Below are 23,619 nucleotides of genomic sequence, written 5' to 3'. Positions count from 1 at the left end.
ATGTCATGAAATCGATGCCCCATTTGGCGAATGGCCCAACAACAACTATTGGCTATATAGGTGCGGGTGGTCTTCTGGTTTTGCTATCAAAAATTTGACAAGCATGGCAACTTCTGACTGCGGTTATGCAATCTTTGAACATTGTTGGCCAGAAGTATCCTGCTCGTAAGATTTTTTGTGCTGTAGCATATCCAGATTGATGCCCCCCACACGCGCCTAAATGACACTCATTCAGGACTTTTTCGGCCTCCTCATGGGTGAGGCACCTTCTCAGAACCGTATCAATACCACGACGGTAAAGTGTATCACCGACGATCATGTAGTCTTTTGCTTGGTATCTAATACGTTTTTGTTTAGAGTGGGTGGTGTTTGGCCTAAATTTTTGGGTTTGGAGATAAATGATTATATCCCCATACCACTCATCGCTTGTAGATATCAGAAACAAACTTTCATCCACGATTGATTCTTCGGATGTTTTCATCGTTGGACGACGATGGGAGATCGCATAATAATTCTGCGAAAACTAGAGCTTTCTTTGACTTGGATTTTACAAATTCCAGATCAAACTCTTGAAGGATTGCTATCCATTTTGAATATTTTCCCCCCAGCAACTGTCGCGACAATATATAAGTCATGGGGTTGCAATCTGACAGAATGGTAGTCTTCCGAAAGAGGACATAGTGTCGAAATCTTTGTATTGCTTGAACAGCTGCAAGCGCTAGTTTTTCAACATAAGAATATTTGCTTTCTGTATCATTTAAGTTCTTACTTAAATAATATATAGGATGTTCAATTCCATCGACTTCTTGGACTAAAACCATTGCGATGGTCGTATCTGCTGCAGCCAGATACAGGTTAAAATCTCTTTGATAATCAGGGGCGTACATTAATGATGCTTTCATTAGGGAATTTTTTAAAGCATCAAAGGAAGCTTGCGCGACCTGATCCCAGACAAAGGGTACCTCCTTTTTCAAGAGACGAGTATAACCTTTAGCAAGTTCAGCGTAATTTGGAATGAACCTCCTCAGAAAGTTTGCTTTCCCTTGGAGTTTCTGAATCTGAAGCAAATTCGAAGGTGGAGGCAAATTTATGATTGCCTGGACCTTACACGGGTCGAGACGAATCCCATCCTTGGAGACTACAAAGCCAAGTAAACGACCAGAACTGACGCAAAATACACATTTGTGCGGATTGAGTCGTATCTTGTAGTGTCGGCAACGTAGAAATATCGCTCTTAAATGCTGCGGATGATCAGTCCGCTTTCGTGAATGAGCCAGAAGGTCGTCGAGGTATGGTTGAACGATGTTTTTGATGTCATGGAAGGCGTAATTCATTGCCCTCTAAAACGTCGCCCCTGCGTTCTTTAAACCAAAGGGTAATTTTCGATATGCGAATGTGCCCCACGGACAAATGAATGCAGTCTTTGACTGGTCCTGTGGGCGGATATTTATTTGATTATACCCGGAGAATCCATCCATGAATGAAAAGATTTCGCATCGGTGCATTCATCAATTATCTGGTCAATGAAGGGTGTAGGGTAGTTGTCTTTTGGACAAGCTTGATTTACATCCCTATAATCGACGCACACTCTAATTGTCCCTTGTTTTTTCATAACGGGGACAATATTCGATACCCAATCGGTTAGCGGAACCGGGTAGATGAAACCAGCATGGAGAAGTTTTTCAACCTCTGCCTTAATGGCAGCGGCTTTCTTGGGGTGCGCCTGCCTTAGCCGTTGTCGTACTGGTTTGACATCTGGATACATCTTAATTTCGTGTTCAACGATACTCGAGTCGATGCCTGGCATTTCACTGTATGACCAAGCAAAGACATCTCTGAATTCGCGAAAAAGAGCGTTATATATTTCCAGTTCTGAAGGAGAACAACATTTGCCGACATAAATATTCTCTACAACATCTGTTTTGGTCGAGATATTTATGGCTATAGTCTCTTCAATGTTGGACAAGTTTCGCTCGGAATCCACCGTATTTACAGTATTTGATAGAAAATCAACTACTGAAGGATGGTAAAGGTCATTTTGAGTATCTTCTTCATAATCCGGAAGAAGAGAATGATGGTGGGAATCATTCCATGGTGCTCCTTCAATTACCATAGCTTGGAGAATTTCTTCGTCGGTGCCATGCACTTGCGACCAAGGATCTGAAGGAGTACCATATTCTCTAGACCTATCTATCCAAACGCTTGATGAGCGTTGATTTGGGTTTGCCTCCCATGCCAGAAACATTGATTGCTATAATATTTCCATTGGGCTCGGGGGCAAACCCATTGCATGATCCATGTTGATATCGTTTTCTGAGATCTTTGTGGAAGATATCATGTTGCAGGTTCCTATTGATGCTAGTTCCGCCAGATTGATTGGAGGTGGAAGAGCGAAAGTTCCCATTAGTATAGGATCTTTTAGTAGGCCTACTCCGATATTCTGAAACGAATGGGGGCTTCCATGGATCATGGGAATGCTTCCTATAACTTGAGAGCCGTTGGGGAGGAAGTTTTGCTGATCGACGATTGTAATCCCTCCCTGAAAGGGAAATGCAATCTTTCTAAAATAGGTCGACACAACAGCTGCCATGGCATATATCCATGGTCGTCCCAATAGGATGTTGTAATCAAGATTCCCATCGATGACTTCAACATCTATTTCTACTGTTTTCCCTCCTAGTTCAACTTTCAAGTTATTTAGGATACCGTATGGGGTATATGTCCTTCCGTCGAATGCTTTTAATGTCGTCGCAGACCGCGACAAGGTTGGAGATCCTAAAGTTTTCCAGCAACTCATCGACATAATACATGTAGATGCCCCCTCATCAATAATCGTTCGGTGAACAGTTTTGTTGAGGGCTTTCACTTGAACAAGGAAAGCTAATTGAGCTGGTAACTGAGGATCGTACCCTTTGGGGTCGAAGGATACAAGATTGGAATCCTTTGGATCAATCCCACCAATGGCTGATAATAAAGCTTGCCTTTGGGATGGGCAATTTTGTAGTACTTCAAGAGTCGACATAGCGGATGGCGATTGGGCCAAATCTTCCACTATGTTATAATGCTGCGCCGCTCTAGCGCAGGGATTAAATGTCGACTTGTGTACTACTCCCTTCGGTGGTTTTATCGTCAATTCAGGGATGGTGGGTGGTACAACTTCTGTCGAAGTTGTTGTCGAACTACTCGGTTGATCTTTATCCTTGTTGTTCGACAGCTGCGGATTCCGTAATCTTTGTTCCTTGTCGAAATCAAAGCATCATTCTGCTGTTTTGAAATCGACAACATTAGCACTTGAGACGGGGAAGCATTTCCACTTTCAACCAGATTTGTTCCTGGATTTGGAAACGGATCGGTTAATACTGCTGAGGTTTTCGAACTCTTGAAGAATTTATTAAGCTCAGCTTTGTACGGACATTCTGAGGTCCAGTGATCCTCATCGCATATATAGCATGGAGTCCTTGGTTTCCTATTTCCAGGAGGGTTTGAAGAAGATTTTTCAGGTGATGATTCATCCTGTTTCTTCTTCTTCCCTTTGCCTTTCTTCTTGCTTCCTGGTTGTTTGGTTTCTTTGCCCTTATCTGTCGATACGACATTTACTTCCGAAGCAAGAAGTTCATCTTTTGCATTTTGACCTGAAATCTTATGGGCCTTCTTGGATGTAGCCTTTGTCGATTTCATGTCTGTCGTGCCAATCACGCCATCGCCGGCATGAGAGTCATTGTTCGATTTAGGAGGAGGAGGAATTGAGAATTCTGGTCTAGGGGCGTCAGGTATTTTGTCGTAGAGCGTGCCGGACTGAGTGTAAATCAAGTCCAGATATTGTGCACGAGCGATAACTTGCTCTTCTGTTACGACTCCCCCCTTTGCCACATCTTCCGTGATGGAAGGCAGTAATGACTTGATAAACCATTCAGCTAATAGCTGATCGGGAACGTACGTTTTTACCATCCTACGACGACGTCGCCATTCATGTATATGATCATATATGTGAGTGGTCGTTGTCTGTTTGAAGTTGGTAAGCAGTTCTGTTCCCGTTTCATACCTTATTGGTAATTGAAAATGGGTTAAAAAGGTTGTGGCTAAGGTACTGAAGTTGTCGAACGAAGCTCTAGGCAATTCAATGTACCATTTTTTCGCTGGACCCGTTAACGTCCCCTGAAAGAGGCGAAGTCTTATCGAATCATCATTTAGGGTGTTTGATGAACACCATAGATGAAAGGTCATCACGTGATTCGATGGATCTTCACCCGGATTTCCATTAAATTTAGGAATATCTGATGGAAGTTTATGCGGAATCGCTGGCCACCAAGGGGCGTAACCAATTGGATCGTTTGTTAACCGGTTTAAATCAGGTAACTCTAAAGTTGCCACGAATGGTAACTGTTGATTCAGGTTAGGTGAAGCATACCCAGGATACGATGGAATCGCCTGAGCAGTTGGTCTTTGCATACCGGCATAATGCATTTGATGCTGGTATGTTTGGTATGGTTGGTGGACTTGACCATTATAAAATGGTTGATTTTGACCGTTTTGAATATACGGCTGTCCACTGTTCGCAAATATTTGCTGCTCAGCACCTTGGTATACTTGTTGGAATTGTGGTTGTTGGTATTGCACCAGCCACGGTTGTGAAGCCATGTGTTGTTGCCCGATACTAACCGTTTGACCAAGGTGAGGGGTAATTGTACCCGTTTGGACCTGTGTCGACCCACTAGTCGGCGATTGTGGTTGAGTCGCAGGGCCAAGGGGCTGTTGCATTACAACCTGAGAAACCTGAGGTTGGCATACAACAGGCAGCGCTTGAACTTGCGACACCATCACAATAGCTGGCGTAGTGGGGATGTTCGACATAGGTACGCATTGTTGCATCGAATACACAACCCTTGGTTGTTGAGGTAGTATAGGTACCCAACCACTTGAGGTAATTCCAGTATAACCTGAATGCTGTTGTGAACTCCCGTATGGATATCCTCCCGGAGGGGATAGTGAAAGGGCATATTGCCCCCCATACGGTGGTAATCCAGAACTCAAGGGAATTGTTTGCCCTTGTGGACCGGACTGCCCAAATTGAGACTCAACATAAGAGTTTCCGGATATTATTCCGGATGAACAAACAGGAACGGACCAGACTGTCGAAATAGCCCCTGGGTGGGCTCCTTCTAGCGGTTGTGAGCTAGTCGGGACAGATGGTATGCCGGCGAACATTGTCGGAGTGACAGCAGGGAGTTCTGCCATCGCTGTGTCAGAAGACACAGTCCTAGATGTTGACGGTTGTTCAGACATTTGTAGTCTATCCAAAATATTACCTAGCGATTCTACAGGGACTTCCGCTGGTGGTAGACTAACTTCTGATGTCGAAGGATATAGAGTGATCCCGACTCCAAAGTGCGTTGGAGTACTTGTTTGAGGATCTTCTACAATTTCTTCTATCGCAATCAGACCAGGTGGAAGGGGAAGACTGTCAGGTCCGTAAAATATTTCTGGTGCCGAAGAAGCAGCGACAGATGTTTGAAGAGTAAGACTCTCTGAACCGGTTATAGATATTGGTTCAGTAACACAAGTGTTTATTCTCAAACTAGGATCAGTACCACTGTCCTTCTGTGGTTGTTGAACTTCTTCTGTTGAGGCAGGGATTCCAGAAATGTTTGGAGTAACCGGAGTCTCTGATGTCGTTGGAACACTTGTTCTAACTTTGATAGGAGACTTGGAACCGGTTAAACGAGTTCGCTTTGTCCGTACTGGTTTCGATTCCGGAGACAAAGACGGTTGACTCGTAAGCCTCCGTGAACGACGGGGTTTCAATTGACTTTCTTCCACGATTTCGGATTACTCGATCAACTAAAATAAAGGGAAGGTATGTTTCCGAATTAAATGAATTTTAGACGCTTTTGACACAACTTGTTTTTTCAGTTTTTAAGAGTCGAGAAAAAACAAAAGATGACTCTAGTCTCCTTCGATTTTTAATGAGCCTGAAGTGACAAGTGCTCAAATGGACCTTTTCCGTTAAGGAGTCTGAAAAGGAACGAAAGGGACTGCTCTGGAGGTCTAGGTAGAGGGAGTACCAAACCAATCGCAAAACTGCAGAATAATTTTTACGGTACGACAGTCAATCTTCCCGAATGCTGTGTTCGGTGCATTGCGATCAGTAGGGCGGCCGACACGGCTTCCTATGGATAAAGGTTTTAAGCCTATAGGGGTCTCCCAATATATACTCGATGGTACGTGGGAGCACAAGTCCGTACTGGCACTTATCGTCTCAAAGTGGAGGAATCACCCAACCATCAGTGAGGACAATAGTTACCAGGCTTTACGATGCCGGAATACGTCTCTAGCCTAGACCTCTAAATGTTGTGCGTTAAGTTCCAAAGCGTTGTTAAGTTCATTGAATCTATTTTAAGTTGATCTTTCTTATGAAGTTTTCCTTTTGGGATCACCACGAGATGTAGATGTAATTCCTAAAATGCAATCTAAAGATGATAAACAAACTTTTATCTCTTTTCAGCAATGAAAATCCTAGCTACTAAGGGAAAAGAAAGACACAATCTTTTCGCAAAGAGCAAAGAGCACACTGTAAATGCACTTTCCTAAATCAAGCCAAACAGACTGCCAATATGCAAATGCACATGCATGTGTTTTTTTTTTCACTTTCTTAATATTGATGCCTAAAAAGAAAGTTTTTGTACAAATCTGAATTTGCTTTCAAGTGAAAAACACAAACAAGCCTCTTTTCGAAATCAAAAGGTAGAGATGATTACGACACTTTATGATTTTGAAGTAAATACTCGTTTCGACACTAGAAAGTGACAAATTCAAACCAAAGGCAAAAGTAAAAGCATAATCGACTATCAACAGCAAATAAACTTTCTCCTATGATCAAAATCGACACTTGCGACAGATCTAAATCAAAGGACGACAGTACGACTATTCTACTTTTGCAATGGAAAACTGTAAACGACGCCACAAACACATAAAAACATCTACAGTTTCTTTTGTACAACTGAGGCGGAATATCAGTAAGGAAAAGGCATTTGAAACAGTGAAATACTGATCACAGGCTGCAAAAAACAGAGACAAAACTGGAAAAATGAAGCAAAGAACCTCAACTGCACAAGGCAAGGCTGATCAGCGCACCTGTTACACAGAGAAACTGCATTGCAGCGCAGGTAGCCCTCTCGGGAAGTGCATTGAAATGCAGAACCTCTTCACAGAGCCTGCGCTGGGGCAGAAACGAGAATTCTATCCGGGTTCTAGGTCACGGTTTGCAGTTTAATCTATGGTTTTTGGCCGAGTAAAAGCAATCAGTAATACACAATCAAAGGTAGATCTAAGGGGGGGTTCTAAGAGCTATCACAAGGGTAATCAGTTAGTTTATGAATCAGCTATTCAAATCATAAAAGAATCCAGTGAGTGGATTGAAGCAGCAGATGTCTACTTTGCATTTGTTAATGGCAAATGCAGTTCGATTGCTGCTTCTAAGTTTATGAAACAAACAACAAGAGAAACACAAACAAACTAACTAGACACGATCCCCAGCAGAGTCGCCATTTTGTTATCGGGAAAAGTGTCTATCTAGATCTGCTCTATCCCACTAAGGTGTGACAGCGACCTTAGAAACAAACAGAGAAAACTACTTTTGTATTCTTCTTTATGAACTATAAACAAAGAGAAATAGGATGAACTAACCTGTGTCTTGCGCTAGTCCTTTGATCCACTCTCTCTCCTCTTTGACAGCTTCCAGCTACCTGCTCTCTCACTTGCCCAGCTTCACCAAGTTCCTGTAAGATCACAGAAGAAAGAAACTATACAAAGACATGGGTTTATATTCATAAATAACTTAGGATCAGATTTAAGTTAACCATACAAATGTAACAAGCATCAATGAAACAAAAGCATGGAGAAGAAACTCAAATAGTTTTATTGATATACAAGAAGATCCAGGAAGAGTTACAACCGATGATTCCTGACCCAGCATCAACCTCCCAGAAAAGAAGTCCCTTCTTCAACCCCAACAAAGCATAGATCACCCAATTCTCTGATATGTATCTCAAAACCAACAACAATTCCTTACAATGTTCAATATTCCAGCCTCTGGATCTCTGGGATGAGGGATCCATATATAGATGTATGCAAGGAGGATGAGTCAGCTCATGAATTGATTAGTGGCTTCTCTCTGTCAGTTCTTGCTTCCACTTGGAGACTGAGAGCCTCTTACTCATCCTTGGTCGAATTCAGTGAGGCAAGTGTCATTGGAGAAGATTCTGGAAGCTTCCATTGTCTCTCCACCTCGTGGAATGACTCTGCCACTTGTCATTTCCCGCTCAACGCACCCTGGTAGTGCATTTAGGTGTGTTGCAATGCACCTAGCTAGTGGACTTAGGTGCTATGCAACGCACTTAGCTAGTGGAGAAGTTGAAATGATCCTGATTTGACTTATTCTGAGCAGTTTCTGGTGGAGAACTTCTGGGAGAAGCTGTATTTTGTTGACCTTGTTCCTTTAGGAGTTAGAACAACACTTTTAGGGACTTAGGAGCCCTTGGTTTATGGAAATTTCATGCTTAGAGCTGTAAGGCACAAAAATGTCTATAACAAGGTTCCAATAGAGGACCTATGATTACCAAAAGACTCAGTGAGGAGATCTTAGTGAGGTAAGATTTCAGCGAGGAGGACTAGCTGTTTCGGAGGCTTGTTGCAGATGAGTAAGGAGCTCATGAAGAAAGAGGAGAAGAAGATGACTACTGATAGTCATAACAGAGGTTCAGAGAGAAGCCACAATAGAAGATATTGGAAGAAGAATGCCAAATCAGATGGCAAGAGACCGAGTCAAGAGGAGATTGAAAAAGAGTTGGCTGAGATAAGAAAAGAACTTGATGTGTTAAGAATGCAGCTAGAAGAAAACCATAGATAAGGTTGGGTATTAAGAAAGAAGCCAGTGGAGTGGCATGAGATGCAAAGAAGGCTACAACAAAAGCAAGTAAAGTGGCTGAGGGAAAAACTCAAGGAAGTTGGGTTGGAAATGGAAGAGTCCATTTGTGAACCAGAACAGGGAGAAATTCTGGGAGAAAGTGAAGACTACATTGAAGATAAATAATGGAGATCAAGTGAAGACCTCATGGACTATTGGGATAGTTCAAAACAACATGAGGAGATGCTAACTGAAGATGAAGAGCTGATGTATAAGGCCATCAAGCCTCGTGTTTTTGAACCTAATAGTTTTGGTGTGCTTGCAAGATGCATAGGAGAGGATAGATAGTCTTGTGAAGCTATTGAAATCATGGAGGAGTATCTTACATAAGATGAATACTCTGAAGTGAAGCTGAATAGAGCTCTTAAACTGAAGTATGAGGAGCAATGTGTTTTAGGGGATAAAAGGTATGCTAGAGAAGCAGAGTATGATGAAGAATACCTCTCAAAGGAGGAAAGTATTGAGTTGTTACAACAGAAAGAACTCATTGACAAATTAATAATTGGAGCTCTTACAAGACAAGAACCATTCCTTGTGAAGGAAGGAGAGGAAGTTGAGCCTGAGAAGCTGAATCATGTAGAAGACTCAGAGCAACAAGGAAAGGTGATGACTGAAGAGTTGAGTAATACCGCCAGGTCTTATGATTTTAAAATTATTAATTTGTGGATGATTGCAGGTACATCACAGGAGGATGAACAAACTTTAGAGTTTGTCAGATAGAAGGAGCAGAATCTGAAATCTGTTCAGATCAAGACTGAGATGGCAAGATCTCAGAACTAGAAGGAGACAGAAGAGTCACCTTGGAGGAGGCAACAGAATGTTAGAATTGTCATAGAGGAGAAAGATGGTTGTCTTATTCCAATGAAGACTGAAGAAATGTTGTCCCAAGGAAATGATTCAATGAATGTCATTGGGGAAGGATAGAGATCGTTTGAAGATGATATGGAGGTTCTTAAAGAACAAGAGGGTAAGGATGAAAGGGAGGCAGTAAGAATCAAACAATTCCAAAGAAGAGTTAACCAACAGTAGGTTAAGGAAGAAGAAGTTCACTACTATGAACAAAAGCAAGGAGGCATCATTGAAACAGATGATGTGGAGGTGAGTCTAATTGAAAGTCTCATGAATTCTTTTGAGAATTCAAAACAACATACTGATGTGTTGATAGAGGAGAAAGAAATAGAGCAGCAAACTAAATTGTTTCCAAAGGAAAATAAGGCACTGAAGCCTTATGTTTTTTATTTTAACAAATGTTTTGTGAATGCAGGTTTAGTTGCAAATGCTGGAGAAAGTTTGGCACAAATGAGCAGCCAAATAAAAATGAAAGAAGAAGATTTTGTGGAAGAATTTAATCCATGGAACATAAATGTTCAATTGCTGGAAAGTTAGATTTCAATGCAAAAATTAGATGTTGCAGAGGGAGATATCCTTAAAGATATACATGAATTTTGGGTGGAGGCAATGTCTACAATAGTAGCAAGAGCAAAAGTAGAAGAAAATAAATAACAATTTGAAGAGTTAGTAGATAGCAGCAATAACCTGAAGCAGAGAGAAAGAGGTAATAGTGAATGGCAGAATATGGACCAGCCCAATGATATGCTAGAGATGGAGATTGAAGAGTTATGGCAGTTAATGATGAAGCAGTCCATATGGAGGAAAATGAAAGCAGCAGGAAGGATGATGAAACAGAAGACAGAAAAAATACAACAACAGCAAAGGTGCAAGACATTTGGACAGCTACAAACTATAGTTTGGGACCCTAGAGGTTTTTTAATCAACACATGAAGACACATGATGAGGATATCATGAATATTTTGTACTTTGGGAGTCTGATGCAGGAGAATTCAACCCAAGGAAAAATCATTGTACTTTAGTAGACGTAGGAGGTCATGTGTTTTAGAGAAGTTAGTGTTCTAAGTGTTGAATTAATGTAATATTTAGGCTTTTGAGTAGGTAGAATAGGAATTAATTAGATGTGTGAGGTTGTTTGTAAATGCTCTCAAATAAAGGAGAACATGAGTGGTTAATAATGATGAGAGTGTTTGAAGTCAATTATAACTCTCTGGGTAGTTTCATGATTTGAGGAACTAGGGAGAGTTCTTAGGAATTAAATGAAGTCAGAAGTGGACATAGAGGATTTAGGAGTCAATTCAGTAGATTTAGGATTGGAACCAGAATTAGTTCAAAAGAGCCTTTCTGGTATAAATGTAAGCCTACGGGCAGAGTGAAAAGGGAAGAGGCCACTGATATCAAAGAGCAGGCTTGAGAGACAGAGAGTCTCGACATGTAATCAGTTTTTCATATTTATATGTATACAGAGGTTATTCCGAAACTATGTCAATGTGTGAAATAAGTATGTAATGATTGATTTATGCGTGAATTCATAGGTTCTGTAATAAAGGTTGCAGACAGAGTTCTGTAGATACGCAGTTGAGAATAATGATTCAAAGGAATCATAAAGGATCTTTGAATCCAGCTGAAGGATCAGAGTAAGCTCTGGAGAGGTAGCGAAGTGGGAATTCACGGAGTTAAGCTCAAAGGAAGCTGAAGAGCGGAAAGCCGAAACCCTGAAGAAAAACCCATAACCACAGGATAAACACTATTGAATGAATGAAAGTCAAGGCAAGGGACGAACAAAGAGGCGAGTCGTCAATGCATAAGAACCGTTAGATCTTATAGATCAACGACGTAGGTGACAAAGGATGAGAGCCATCGAATGTATAAATCAATGATCATTGCATAAGAGAAGAGTGCGGGAGATAACTGGTGAAAAGGAGGGTTTATAACCTTAAGTGGTATTTCGAGCGACAAAGAAGTGGTAAATGGTATTGAAGGTTAGTCCTTCGATTCCATTCATAACTCGACACGTAGCAGAGAAGTGGAGAGAGGAAACAGCTTTATCGGGCGGCTAACCCCCGTGCCTACTGTCTATCCAAATTCATGGTAGACCGTTGGATCTACTAAGTGTAGATCAACGATGGAGGACTGTCGGGCGACTTTGCATTGAGAAAGGATATCGACCATCGGATTGAGAACCGATCAACAGTCGCGATCTAATCACAATCGCATTAGATAGAGGTTAAAGGTTGGTGGACTGTGAAATGTCGATGCGCCAATAGCGATAAAGCGCTGATCAACAATCAGAGGTGGTCAGAGATTGGAGGAGTGTTGAAGGAAAGGTCTGAAAGAGCAGACCCGGCGACAATTATGAACATGGGTTTATAATGTTTGAAGTCTGGCTTTATGGTTCAGAGCAAGTTTTCCTTTGTATTCCTGTATTTCCCATATTTTCGGATAGAATGAATGGTTCGGGTTTTTAATGTAAAAGTGCCAATAATGTGTTTCAATAGTGTGATCACATATCGGGAAAGTGGAATGAGTGTGTAATGTGACCCACGGAAGAGCGATACCCCGATTGCAATAAAGGTAAAGCATTGATATCTGTACAAAGGTCGTATTAAGGTGGAAAGTCATGTTTTAAGTGCATTTATATTATAAAAGGGTTATAATAGAAATATAGCACCGATAAAGGTTTTCATGTGTTAAGTCTGGTATAACCAAAGTTTATAAAGTGAAGGTTTAATGTGCGGGCTTAAGGGTTAACGAAGGTTTAAATAAAGGTTATGAGGGGTTTCAGAGTCCTGATAGAAGGGATTGATGAAGACTTTAATAAAGTCATAAATGAAGGCTTGAGGGTTGATTAATAGGGCCTTAACCATTGATGGGTAAAGATTTGACTCCTTAGAGAGTTTTGAAATTCCTGGGACAAATGTGTTTATGCATTTTACATGCATACTGTGGGTGTAAGCGGGGGTAACCCTGGCTTCACCAATCCCCTATTTCCTTGCACAATTCATGTGAGGATCAACCCATATTTAATTGGGAAATCATTCCTCCATAATTGCACAATCCAAAAATAGGTCCTTCTCTGATTGCATGGATGACCTGTACAACTCAGATAATCATACAACTGATAATACATTGTTCCTGCACTCTATTATCAACCGTGTATTTCTTTGAATTGACATGCATGAGATTCTCATGAGGGAATCTTTAGTTAGCTGGAGTAGCACTGAGGATGCATCAGAGCACCAACTCACTACTAGACCTCTACTAGTTCCACAAAAAGTTAGAACTAGTTTAACTGTCTATAACTCAGTCAAACTGATTTATCTAATTACCACTCAAATAAACACATCCTAGACCCCTAAAATTTAGGGAGAACATATACATGAATACAAAAATACTTCAAACTTGAAATTCCTCAGCTAATTAGGTTAATTAAACCTAATTAACTATTTACAAGTTTCTATGAGAATAAAATTTGATTTTAATTCATAGTTTAATTCAAGGACAAATTAAACTGGAATTTCTCATTGTCATTTCTCAACATTCCCTCTCAACAAGAAAGGGATTATCACCTACCCGGATCCTACCTCTGTGAAACTTGAATTTACATATTGGCAGTGCCTTTTTCAAAATGTCAGCATCTTTCTCCTCTATGCGAATGTACTGTAACAACATAATCTGCCTCAATACGCAATCTCGAAGATGATGATATCAGACATCTATATGCTTAGACCGATCATGAAAAACTGGAATTTTAGAGAGTTTGGTACAACTTTGATTATCTCAGTAAATCATAGTTGGATCGACCTACTAACCAAAAAAACCAACCAAAATCTTCGTCATCTAGATGGCCTCACATGCTACTTGAATTGCAGCCATGTACTCTGCCTCTGCCGAACTAAGTGCAACTGATCTCTATTTCCTATTGTACTAAGAAACTATTGTTGACCCAATACTAAATATCTCACCTGATGTGCTCTTCTTATTGGATGGACTCCTTGCCCAATCTGCATTTGTGAAGCCTTGAATCTTCACTCCCTCTTTCCGTCTGTAACACAATCCATACTAAGTAGTTCCCTTGAGTTATCTCAACACATGCTTTGTCGCCTTCCAATATAGCTTGGTAGGCCTAACCATCATTTGACTAAGCTGGTTAACTACATAGTACATATCCAGTCATTTGTTCACCAGATACATGAGTGAACCCATAATATGCATGTAAAAAATAACTTCCACTACTTCCCCTAAAGTAGGATCCTCATTCCTCCAGTTACCTGCTAGAGGAGTCCCCATGTGTTTGCTGCTCTCGATCCAGAACCTCTTGAGTATCTCATTGGCTTACTTTCCCTAAGACACATACAGTTCCCCATAACCCTGCCATACTTCCATGCCCAAAAATTAATGCATGAGACCCATGTCCTTCATCTCAAACTCTTTTTCAATATCCTCCTTGCAAGAATTGATTAGCTGATCATCACCTGTTCAAGTCAATTTTTCAACATATAACATAATGATCAACAATTTACCTTCCACCACTATGTGGTACAAGTTTTCATCCACTTCACTTTTGGTGAATCCCAACCCAGTGAAGTAGTTATCAATCCTAGTGTACCAAGCACGGGCATCTTGCTTTAGTCCATCCAATACTCTCTTGAGCTGATACACAAGTGACTCATGTCGAAGGTCTCAAAACCTTTATGCTTCTCTATGTACACATCTTCCTCAATCATGCCATTAAGGAAGGTCGTCTTTACATCCATCTTGTTAGCACTTCGTAAATCCCTTAAGGATGAGGAAAGGGCTCTCATGCTGGATCAACTATCAATCTAAGAAGACTGATAGGATTTACATTTTAGACTATTTATTAAGATCAAAGGTAGATGATATAAATATTTAATGAATTTTTTGGGAGTGAGGGCCACTGAAGTATAGGATTATAGCACATCAGGGCATGCATGAGCCATCAAGACAACAGAGGCAAGGTAGGCACATATCTCAAGTCAATTGTTAGTTGTAGTATAGCAAATAATGGGGGAAAGAGAAAAATATTCAGTCCAATGAAATAGAGCATATGGTTATCAATTTTGTTCCATAACTAATGGCCAAATATTTAGAGGAACCATGACAAAACAATAAATAATTCTATCATGTATTATATCCACAGTTGTCCTCAGCATACACAGATGAATTCAAGACAACAATTTCAGAAATGGATATAGAATTAACAAAAGTAAAACACATACTTAAGACCATACACCATAGGAATCTCTGAAACAGATAACAAAGTATGTTGTGAGCTTTTATTAAAATGTTAAATACACTGCCTCTTCCGCTCAACAATCCTCTGTCCTTGTTGCATTAAATATTTATCATTTTATATTATTTTGGCAAAAGACCAGATACATTGCATTTCATCCAATAAGTGATCAAAAGGTGTGTTTGCTGATTTCTAACATAAACAACAAGATTCAGGTTAATTATAGAAAAGCTTTTTAATCCTTATCTACCTAGCCTGAAAAAAAAAATCCCACCAAAAATGTGTTATACAACTGTCCATATTCCTTATAAAATATCGATATGCCTACTATGATGCCAAAAATCCTTCTTAAAACCCTCTCGATGCCTTATCAAGTCACTTCTAAGTAGTCCAAAGTATAAAAAAATGGCGGATTATCATGACTATGGAAAGGATGTAAACATCTTTGCGTCAGCGCCTTTATGCATTTCTTAGTTTTGTGACTAGAGGTAAGACCAATACTTATTATATCAAAGATTTTAGTTGTGTTCCACTTTAAACTACGGGGGTGGGAAATCATTGATGGGCCTAGCCCTCAAGGCCTAAGTGGAAACTCAGGGCCAAATCCTTTTTGTTTGTTAAACCCTTTGGCTAAAAAGGGGCTTGATTCTTTGAAGTATTATGGTGTTACAAATATTCCACCACATATGACATGGGGCCACATATATATGGACCTAGGCACGTGCCTTGTTTCAATAGTTCCAAGCTCTTTGAATTATTTATAATCGTGGGCTAGCCTCGACATCGAAGCTCCACTCTCGATGATTTCCAATCAGCAATTTCATTTGGTACATAACGTGCGCCTGCTAATTGCAGAACGTCGATCATCTTTTGTACTTAGCACCTGGTCGTGTGCTCTTCACATGACTGTAGGTTTACCCCCATATTAGAGCTCCTTAATCATAGGTTTTCAATCAATGATTTCACTTTGATGCACAATAGGCCTCACCCTGCTATCGCTGGTCTCGATATCTGACATCATCACTACCACATGTCATCTTGTGAGTGGTGACATGTGTCACCCTTTTTTGGCCCCTTATGACACAAGAAAATGTTGAATATGCCTACTACATGTCCATCATATGGCCAAATCATGATGATGTTAGCCGCCACATGCTCTTTATCAGAACCAATTGTTGACTTCCACGCATCCCTTATCAGATCCAATGGCTGACTACCCCGTGGAACTTATCGGATCGAATGACTAACTAACATGCATCCCTTTAGGAGGGGAGAGAAAAGGCTTAATCTTCATTGGTTTTGCAAGCAATTCCTTTGTTAATATATTTTCAGCCTTCCTGACACTTTAATCACATATCGTTTCATCGACGAAATATCATCTGCCTCAATTGTAATCACATATCGTAATTCACATATGTGCTCGACGATGTTTTTGAAATATGGCCCATCTGCCTCAATTGTGAATCGTCGATCATTAATTGCAATTGAGATATTGCTCTGGACAGATTAGTCTCTTGATACTCTTTTCTGGAAAATAGGCTTTGACACCTAGTTATTCATAGGCTGAATTGAGAGGAACACCATTGATTCTTATTATAGGACTCTAAAACTGTATCCAATGGGTATGGCATCCTCCTAGTGAGGTGCCAAGAACAAAAAATATACTAGTAGCCTAACCATTGGGTAACGGAGTCAATATAAAAACCAAATAACTACAAACTGACTGACTAACTTACATAGTTGTAAGCTTTAAAATAAATAAGAAAATTTGACAGCACATGACTGAAATCTTAGAGCCTTCTCCTCGAGCTTCACACCTCAATGAGAGATGTCCACACCTCCTAGAAATATATACAGTAGGTGATATCCTCCTTCCAATGTAACCAGTCAAGAAAATGGCTACTTGACTGAGTTCTGCTCACACTTCCCATGAGCAAGTAGAAGAAGGAAAATAGTGGCAACCCAAAATTCAACTGATCCTAAGAAAAGACATCGATAAAGATTGAAAGCTCCCATAACTCATGCAACAAACTGGCTATGAGATAACAAAAATATTCTTTTGTAGCCTCTAGGAGACCAACAAAAGAATCTTCAGAAACATAACTGGTTACCTTCACTTGAGCACTATGTTCAACAATTTGGCTCTCTTCAACAATGGAAACCACCTGATCCACAACGATAATGTTCACGTCCATAAGATCAGGGACAACCTGCTCTTCTTCAACAGACTCTTCATTTTCTATAATTGGAGGTAGGTCTTCATGTGCAAGAGGATATAAAACAACCTCTTCTTTTTCACTGCTCTCCTCTTCTTGATCTGACTCAGACTGCTGAATTTGTTCATTGACCTCCATCTGATCAGTTTCATCAAAAGCTAGAATGTTCTTACCTATTGGGAACCTTCATGAATAACCAGGGAACAAACTTCTTATGTTTCTTCTTGAGGAAAAGAAAACTCAAGCAAGGCTTCTTCAATTTCACCAGGAATTACACCCTGATCATAGATGCCAATTCCCATGAGCTGAAATAGATCATCTAATTTTCCATAAAATATGTCTATCAACACTATAGAAGGATAAGTTTTTTAAAATTTGTACAAAATTCTCAATATAAATCCATCAGAGAAAATATACTTGCAGCGGACAAACCTTCATACCATGATATGGATTTATCCTCTAAGATTGCCATGAACATTTTCATTAATAAATCCTCACGAAAATGAACTTCAAGTCTACGTACATGCATGTGGAATTCAATTAAATGCAAGGAAGCACATTCTCCCTTTCCATCTCTGAATATTGGGAGATAGGCTAACCAATTAACAAGGGGCATAGGATTTGAAAAACCAAGAATACAAGCTCTATCCATAGGAGCATACATGGTATCCGTTCTTGCAGAGCCCATTTTGAAAACAATCACTAGTAATTCTACAAATTACTAACCTTTAACCAATGAAGACATTGTGAACGTTTGATCTTCTGGATCCTTTGAATTTCAGAGTCGCCAGGTGAATAATTCAGCCTTTCTATGTATAATTGTTGTCCACCATCAACAATTAGATATGAAACTTTGACAACCTTTCTTAGAGAAGATTAACTTTTGTTTGTTCTTCGAAAATGACGCCATAATGTTAGCACTCCATAAATCCCTTAATGTTGGGCAAAGGGATCCCAGAGGTAACCAAAAACCACTTGTACGTTAAGGTCCAGTCCCCCTAACTGTGGAGATGGCTCTCTCACTGGATCAACTATCAATCTAAGAAGGATGATATGATTTGCATTTTAGACTAGTTATTAAGCTCAAAGGTAGATGATATAAATATTTGATGAAATTGTTGGGAGTGAGGGCCACTGAATTATAGGATTATAGCACATCAGGGACTACATGAGACATCAAGACAATGAAGGAAAGGTAGGAAAATATATCAAGTCAATTTTCAGTGGTAGTATAATGAAGAATGTGGGAAAACACAAAAATATTCAGTCAAATGAAACATAGCATATGGTTGTGAATTTTGTTGCATAATAATGGCCAAATATTTATAAGAACCATGACAGAGAAATAAAGAATTCATTAGATCCACACTTTCCCTAAGCATACAAAGATGAATTCAAGACAAAATTTTTAGAAATGGATATAAAATTAACAAAAAGAAAACACAGACTTAAGACCACACACCACAGGAATCTCTGAAATAGATAACAATGCTCCGAGATTTTATTAAAATGTTACATACAGTATCTCTTCCTCTCAACAATCCTCCATCCTTGTTACATTGAATATTTAGCCTTTTATATTATTTAGGCCAAAGACTAGATACATTGCATTTCATCCATCAAGTGACCAAAAGAGGTGTTTGATTATTTCTAATAGAAACAACAAGATTCGAGTTAATTATAGAAAATATTTTCAATCCTTATCTTCCCAACCTAGAAAATAACAACCTCATGAAACCTACTTTATATAGTTGTCCATATTCCTTTGAAAATCTCGATCTTCCTACTATGATTCCAAAAATCCTGCTAAAATATCTCTTGATGCCTTATCGAATCACTTTCAATCAATCCAGACCATAAAAACATGGTGGATTATCATGACTTTGGAAAGGATGTAAATTCCTTTGCCTCAACGCCTTTATGCATTTCTCGGTTTTGTGAGGAGACGTGAGACCAAGACTTATTATATTAGAGCTTTTAGTTGTGTGTCTCTTTGAACTATGCATGGTGGGAAATCTTTGATGCACCTAGCCTCTCGGGCTTAAGTGGAAACTCAGGGCCAAAGCCTTTTTGTATGTTAAACCTTTTGGCTAAAAAGGGGCCCGATTGTTTACAGTATTATGGTGTTACAATGGTTCCACCACATATGACATGGGACCACATATATATGCTCCTGGGCCTGCACCTTGTACCAATAGTTCCTCACTCTTTGAATTCTTTATAACTTTGGTCTAGCACCCACATCGGAGCTCCGCTCACGAGCATTTCTAATTGGTGATTTCATTTAGTATGCAATGCACATCCACTGATCATTGAATGTTGATCACCTTTTGTACTTAGCGCCTGATCTTGTGCTCTTCACGTGACTGTAGGCCAACCCCAATATCAGATCCCCTTATTTAGAGGTTCTAAATCAACGATTTCACTTTGATGCATAATACGCCTCACCCTATGATCACCAATCTCCGATATGTGATGTCATCATTGCCACATACCACCTTGTGAGTGCTGACATGTATCAACCTTTTTTGGCCCCTGAAAATGCAGAATCTTCCTCCCACATGTCCACCATACATCCATGTCATGATGACATCATCCGCCACATGGCCTTTACCGGAACCAAATGTTGACTACCATGCATCCCTTATCAGATCCAATGACTGACTACCCCATGGACCTTATCGGATCCAATCATTAACATACATGTGTCCCTTTGGGAGGAGAGAGAAAAGGCCCAAGCTTCATTGATTTTGCAATAAATTCCTTTCTTAATCCATTTTTTTCCTTCCTGACACTTTAATCACATATCGCAATTCGCATATCAATGTTATTGAAATGTTGTCACTCTGCCTCAATTGTGAATCACTGATCACTGGTTTTCGATATCGCTCTATGCTCCAATATGAGATATGTCATGTGCTATGTCCCTTCGATGCTTGCCTCTCCAAACCTCCGATATGCAGGATTCAGGACCCATACTTAGGCATTTTCCTTTGTTTTGTGGGTTTTGAAAGGGGGACTTCAACTTGCTCTAACTTTTGATCAGGAGGTCAGTTTGAAGAACTGGACATGCCATTGGAAATATACTTCTGAGCTCCATCTGATGGTTTCATTTGAAAGATCAACTAAGCCAAACATTACAGGAAAAAACCCTCCCAACTTTGGACTGATTGGCATTCTGAGACTAGTGGCTCTTTTGGCATGGAAAACATTTTAGGTTATGACACCTGGTGTTCCATAGGCTAAATTAACAAAATTAATAGTGAGAGGCCAACAAAACTAAGTCCTATTATAATAATCTAACACATCTGATGTTTCTTCCAACCCATCTACGCTGATATTGCTAATATAGATTTGATTGATGAGTACCTTGCAATAGTAGAAAAAATCTCATCATAGCCAATCCCCTCTGCTTGCGAAAATTCACAGGCCACAAATCTGGCCTTATGCCTCTCCACACTATCATCTGCAGCATTTTTACCTTGTAAGTCCATCGAGAGATCACCATTGAGTTGTCCTCCAGTCTTGGGACCACATCCCAAACACTGTTATGAACTATGGAGTCATACTCCTCCTCCATGGCATAAACCCAAATCGGTTGTTGCACTGCCTCCTCAAAGGAAGATGCCTCTATCTCAACACATCCTCTCATAAGATCCATGTATCTAGTGTGCCTCTCAGGCTACCTCCTCTGCCTATGCTGAGATGTGGGTGCTCCCACATTCTCTTGTGCATCATGTAATAATCTGTTAGCCTCTCTAGTGCACTTTCTCCCATCTCTAGAAGAATCTGCTTGAGTGTATGTCTCCACTCATGGATCCTCTGCATGTGGCTTCTCGACATCAATCTAAGGCTCCTAAACCTTAGAACCTAAAATATCCTCAATCGCATTTAGTTGAATCTCCCTCTCAAGGGAAACTCGCATGGTCTTCTCCTGATCGAATTTGACATCCTTGTGAACCACTTTCATCCTGCTGGTCAGCAAATAGAACTGATAGTTGTGAGGTGTATTAGTGTACCCCACAAATATTCTGACTCTGTTGTTGGTGCAAGCTTATTTCGTGCATATTTGGTCACATGGCAATATAACAATGACCCAAAAATCCTAAAGTGACCAACATCTAGTCTCTTACCGGAGAAAGCCTCCTCTGGTGTTTTCATCCCAAGTATTCGGTGCAGGATTCTGTTTTGCAAATAAATAGTTGTGTTGCATGCCTCATCTCACAAGTGTAGTGGTAGGCCCTAATCATGCAACATCATTCGTGATTCCCCTACAATGCTTATGTTCTTCCTCTCGGCCATCCCATTATACTGTTGGTTATGGGGCGCTATCAACTCCTGTTTAATATGTTCTGTCGCACAAAATTTCTTAAACTCATTTGAGACATACTCACCACCCTTATCACTCCTCGGAGATTTAACCTTCTTTCCAGACTCTTTCTCAACCAATGCTTTAAATTCACAAAAAATTGTGAAAGTCATGATCCAATATCCAACATTTACAAGAAAAGTCGTCAACAAATATAACATAATACCTATGTTTGGTTGTGGATGATGTCGAGAATTTTCCACAAACATCTGAATGGACTTGCTCTAGAATCGCCTCTGCTCAAAAGTATTTTTTGTGAAAGGAAGCCTTGGTGTATTTTCCCAAAGTACACTCCTTGCATGTATCCACTTTCTCTAGCGTACCTTTACCGCCAACCTATAGAGATTCTTAACTCGAATCCCTATCTTATTTACTTGACACGTGGCTATGTGCTGAAGGAATGTGCTTCATTTGGTAAATACCACATCATAACCTCTATCCTCCAACATGGAAACTGATAATAAGTTCTTATTCAACTTGGGCGAATACATTGTAGAAAATTTCTACAAACCTGGCTCTGAGACCATATAGAAAATCTGATGTCTAGGTTAACCTGATAATGCAATATAAATCAAAGAAGAATACTATAACCTACTTCTACTATCAATTTTTATAAGGTTAAAGATCAAGCTGAACAATATAACCAAAAGAAGAACAATCAATGCCCAATACACGTGAAAATACTTTGGGGAAAGCCTCAGCTAAAAACCCCACTATCTGTATTATCATACAAGGTGGAAATACATAGGAATTATACAAAGACTTAGCTCTCATAGCTAGCCAGCTCTTAGTACAATCCTCACAGATGCTCACAGGCAATCTTGGCTTCTCTCAAGCCTTCCTCTCTGCCCTCGAAGCTCCTATTTCCTTGTGTTTTTCCTTTGGGATGATTCACCTTCAACCAAGTGGAACACTGATCTCACACATTGTCAGAAATGTGCAATCCTCAAGGAATGATTCCTTCTACATGCATGAGTTTTCTTTATAGGAAAACACATACAACTGATAGTACATTGTCCTTAACATTTAACTTAACTAGGTCTTTCTCATAATAGACATGCATGAGTTTCTGATGAGGGAATCTTCAATTAAATGGAGTACACTAGTTGAGTGCATGCATGCATCAACTAACTGTTAACTCTCTATTAGTTCCTCAAACAGTTTGGAACTAATTTAACTAGACTTAACTCAGTAAACTGAGTTAACTAATTACAACTCAAATAGAACTCAATCTTATCTCCTTAATTTAAGGGATAACTCATGCATGACTTTAGAAAGACTTCCAAATTGAATTTCTCCAACTACTTAAGTCAAAATAACTTAATTAATTATTTCCATGTAGATGTTAAGACTAAATTCGATTTTAATTCACAATTTAATTCAAGGAAAAATTAAAATGGAATATTCTTGTTGCCACATTTCAACACTCCCTCTCAACAAGAAAGGGATTATCTTCCACCCCGATCCTCTCTCTATGGAACTCGAACTTACACTTTGACAATTCCTCTGTCAAAATGTCAGCATCTTACTCCTCTGTCGAAATATATTGTAGCAACATGATTCTCCTCGCATCAGCAACTTGCTTTACCTTGTAAAGCCAACAGGAACTCACAACTGACCTGTTCTCCGGTCTCGAGACCTTATCCCAAACAGTATTACAAACTATGGAGTCATACTCCTCCACCATAGCGTCACCCTAAATCAGTTGTTGCACTGCCTCCTCAAAGGAAGATGGCTTAGTCTCAACACATTCCCTAGCAAGGGCCATCTATCTAGTGTACCTCTTAGGTGACCTCCTCTGTCTGCACTGAGAAGATGGTGCTCCCACATTCTCTCTCGCACCCTCCAACAATTTGCCATCTTCTTTTGTGCGCTTCCGTCCATCTCTGGAAGACTTTGCTTGAGTGGATGTCTCCACTCCTGGAACCTTTTCATGTGGTTTCTCTGCATCAGTCTGAGGCTCCTCCTC

General features: G+C 39.9%; 1 protein-coding gene across 1 annotated transcript in view; it reads right to left on the bottom strand.

Annotated features, from left to right (window-relative positions):
• The window catches only part of LOC149193852 (putative protein phosphatase 2C 58), a 70,167-nt gene extending 46,830 nt beyond the window's left edge, over window positions 1-23,337 (bottom strand). The window contains exons 1-2 of the mRNA XM_089407456.1: window positions 23,270-23,337; window positions 17,177-17,465 (exon numbers count right to left, since the gene is read on the bottom strand). Of these exons, the coding sequence (XP_089263582.1) occupies window positions 17,177-17,465; window positions 23,270-23,337 (357 nt within the window). The remainder of the gene's footprint in view (window positions 1-17,176; window positions 17,466-23,269) is intronic.
• Between the last annotated feature and the right edge of the window lie 282 nt (window positions 23,338-23,619).

This window comes from Pinus tabuliformis, chromosome 2_2 (genome assembly GCF_031772625.1).
Source record: "Pinus tabuliformis cultivar Carrire ecotype Pingquan chromosome 2_2, CPIR1, whole genome shotgun sequence".
Lineage (NCBI taxonomy): Eukaryota > Viridiplantae > Streptophyta > Pinopsida > Pinales > Pinaceae > Pinus > Pinus tabuliformis.
Note: the sequence above shows the minus strand (reverse complement) of the source record. Positions and strands in the feature narration are given on the sequence as shown.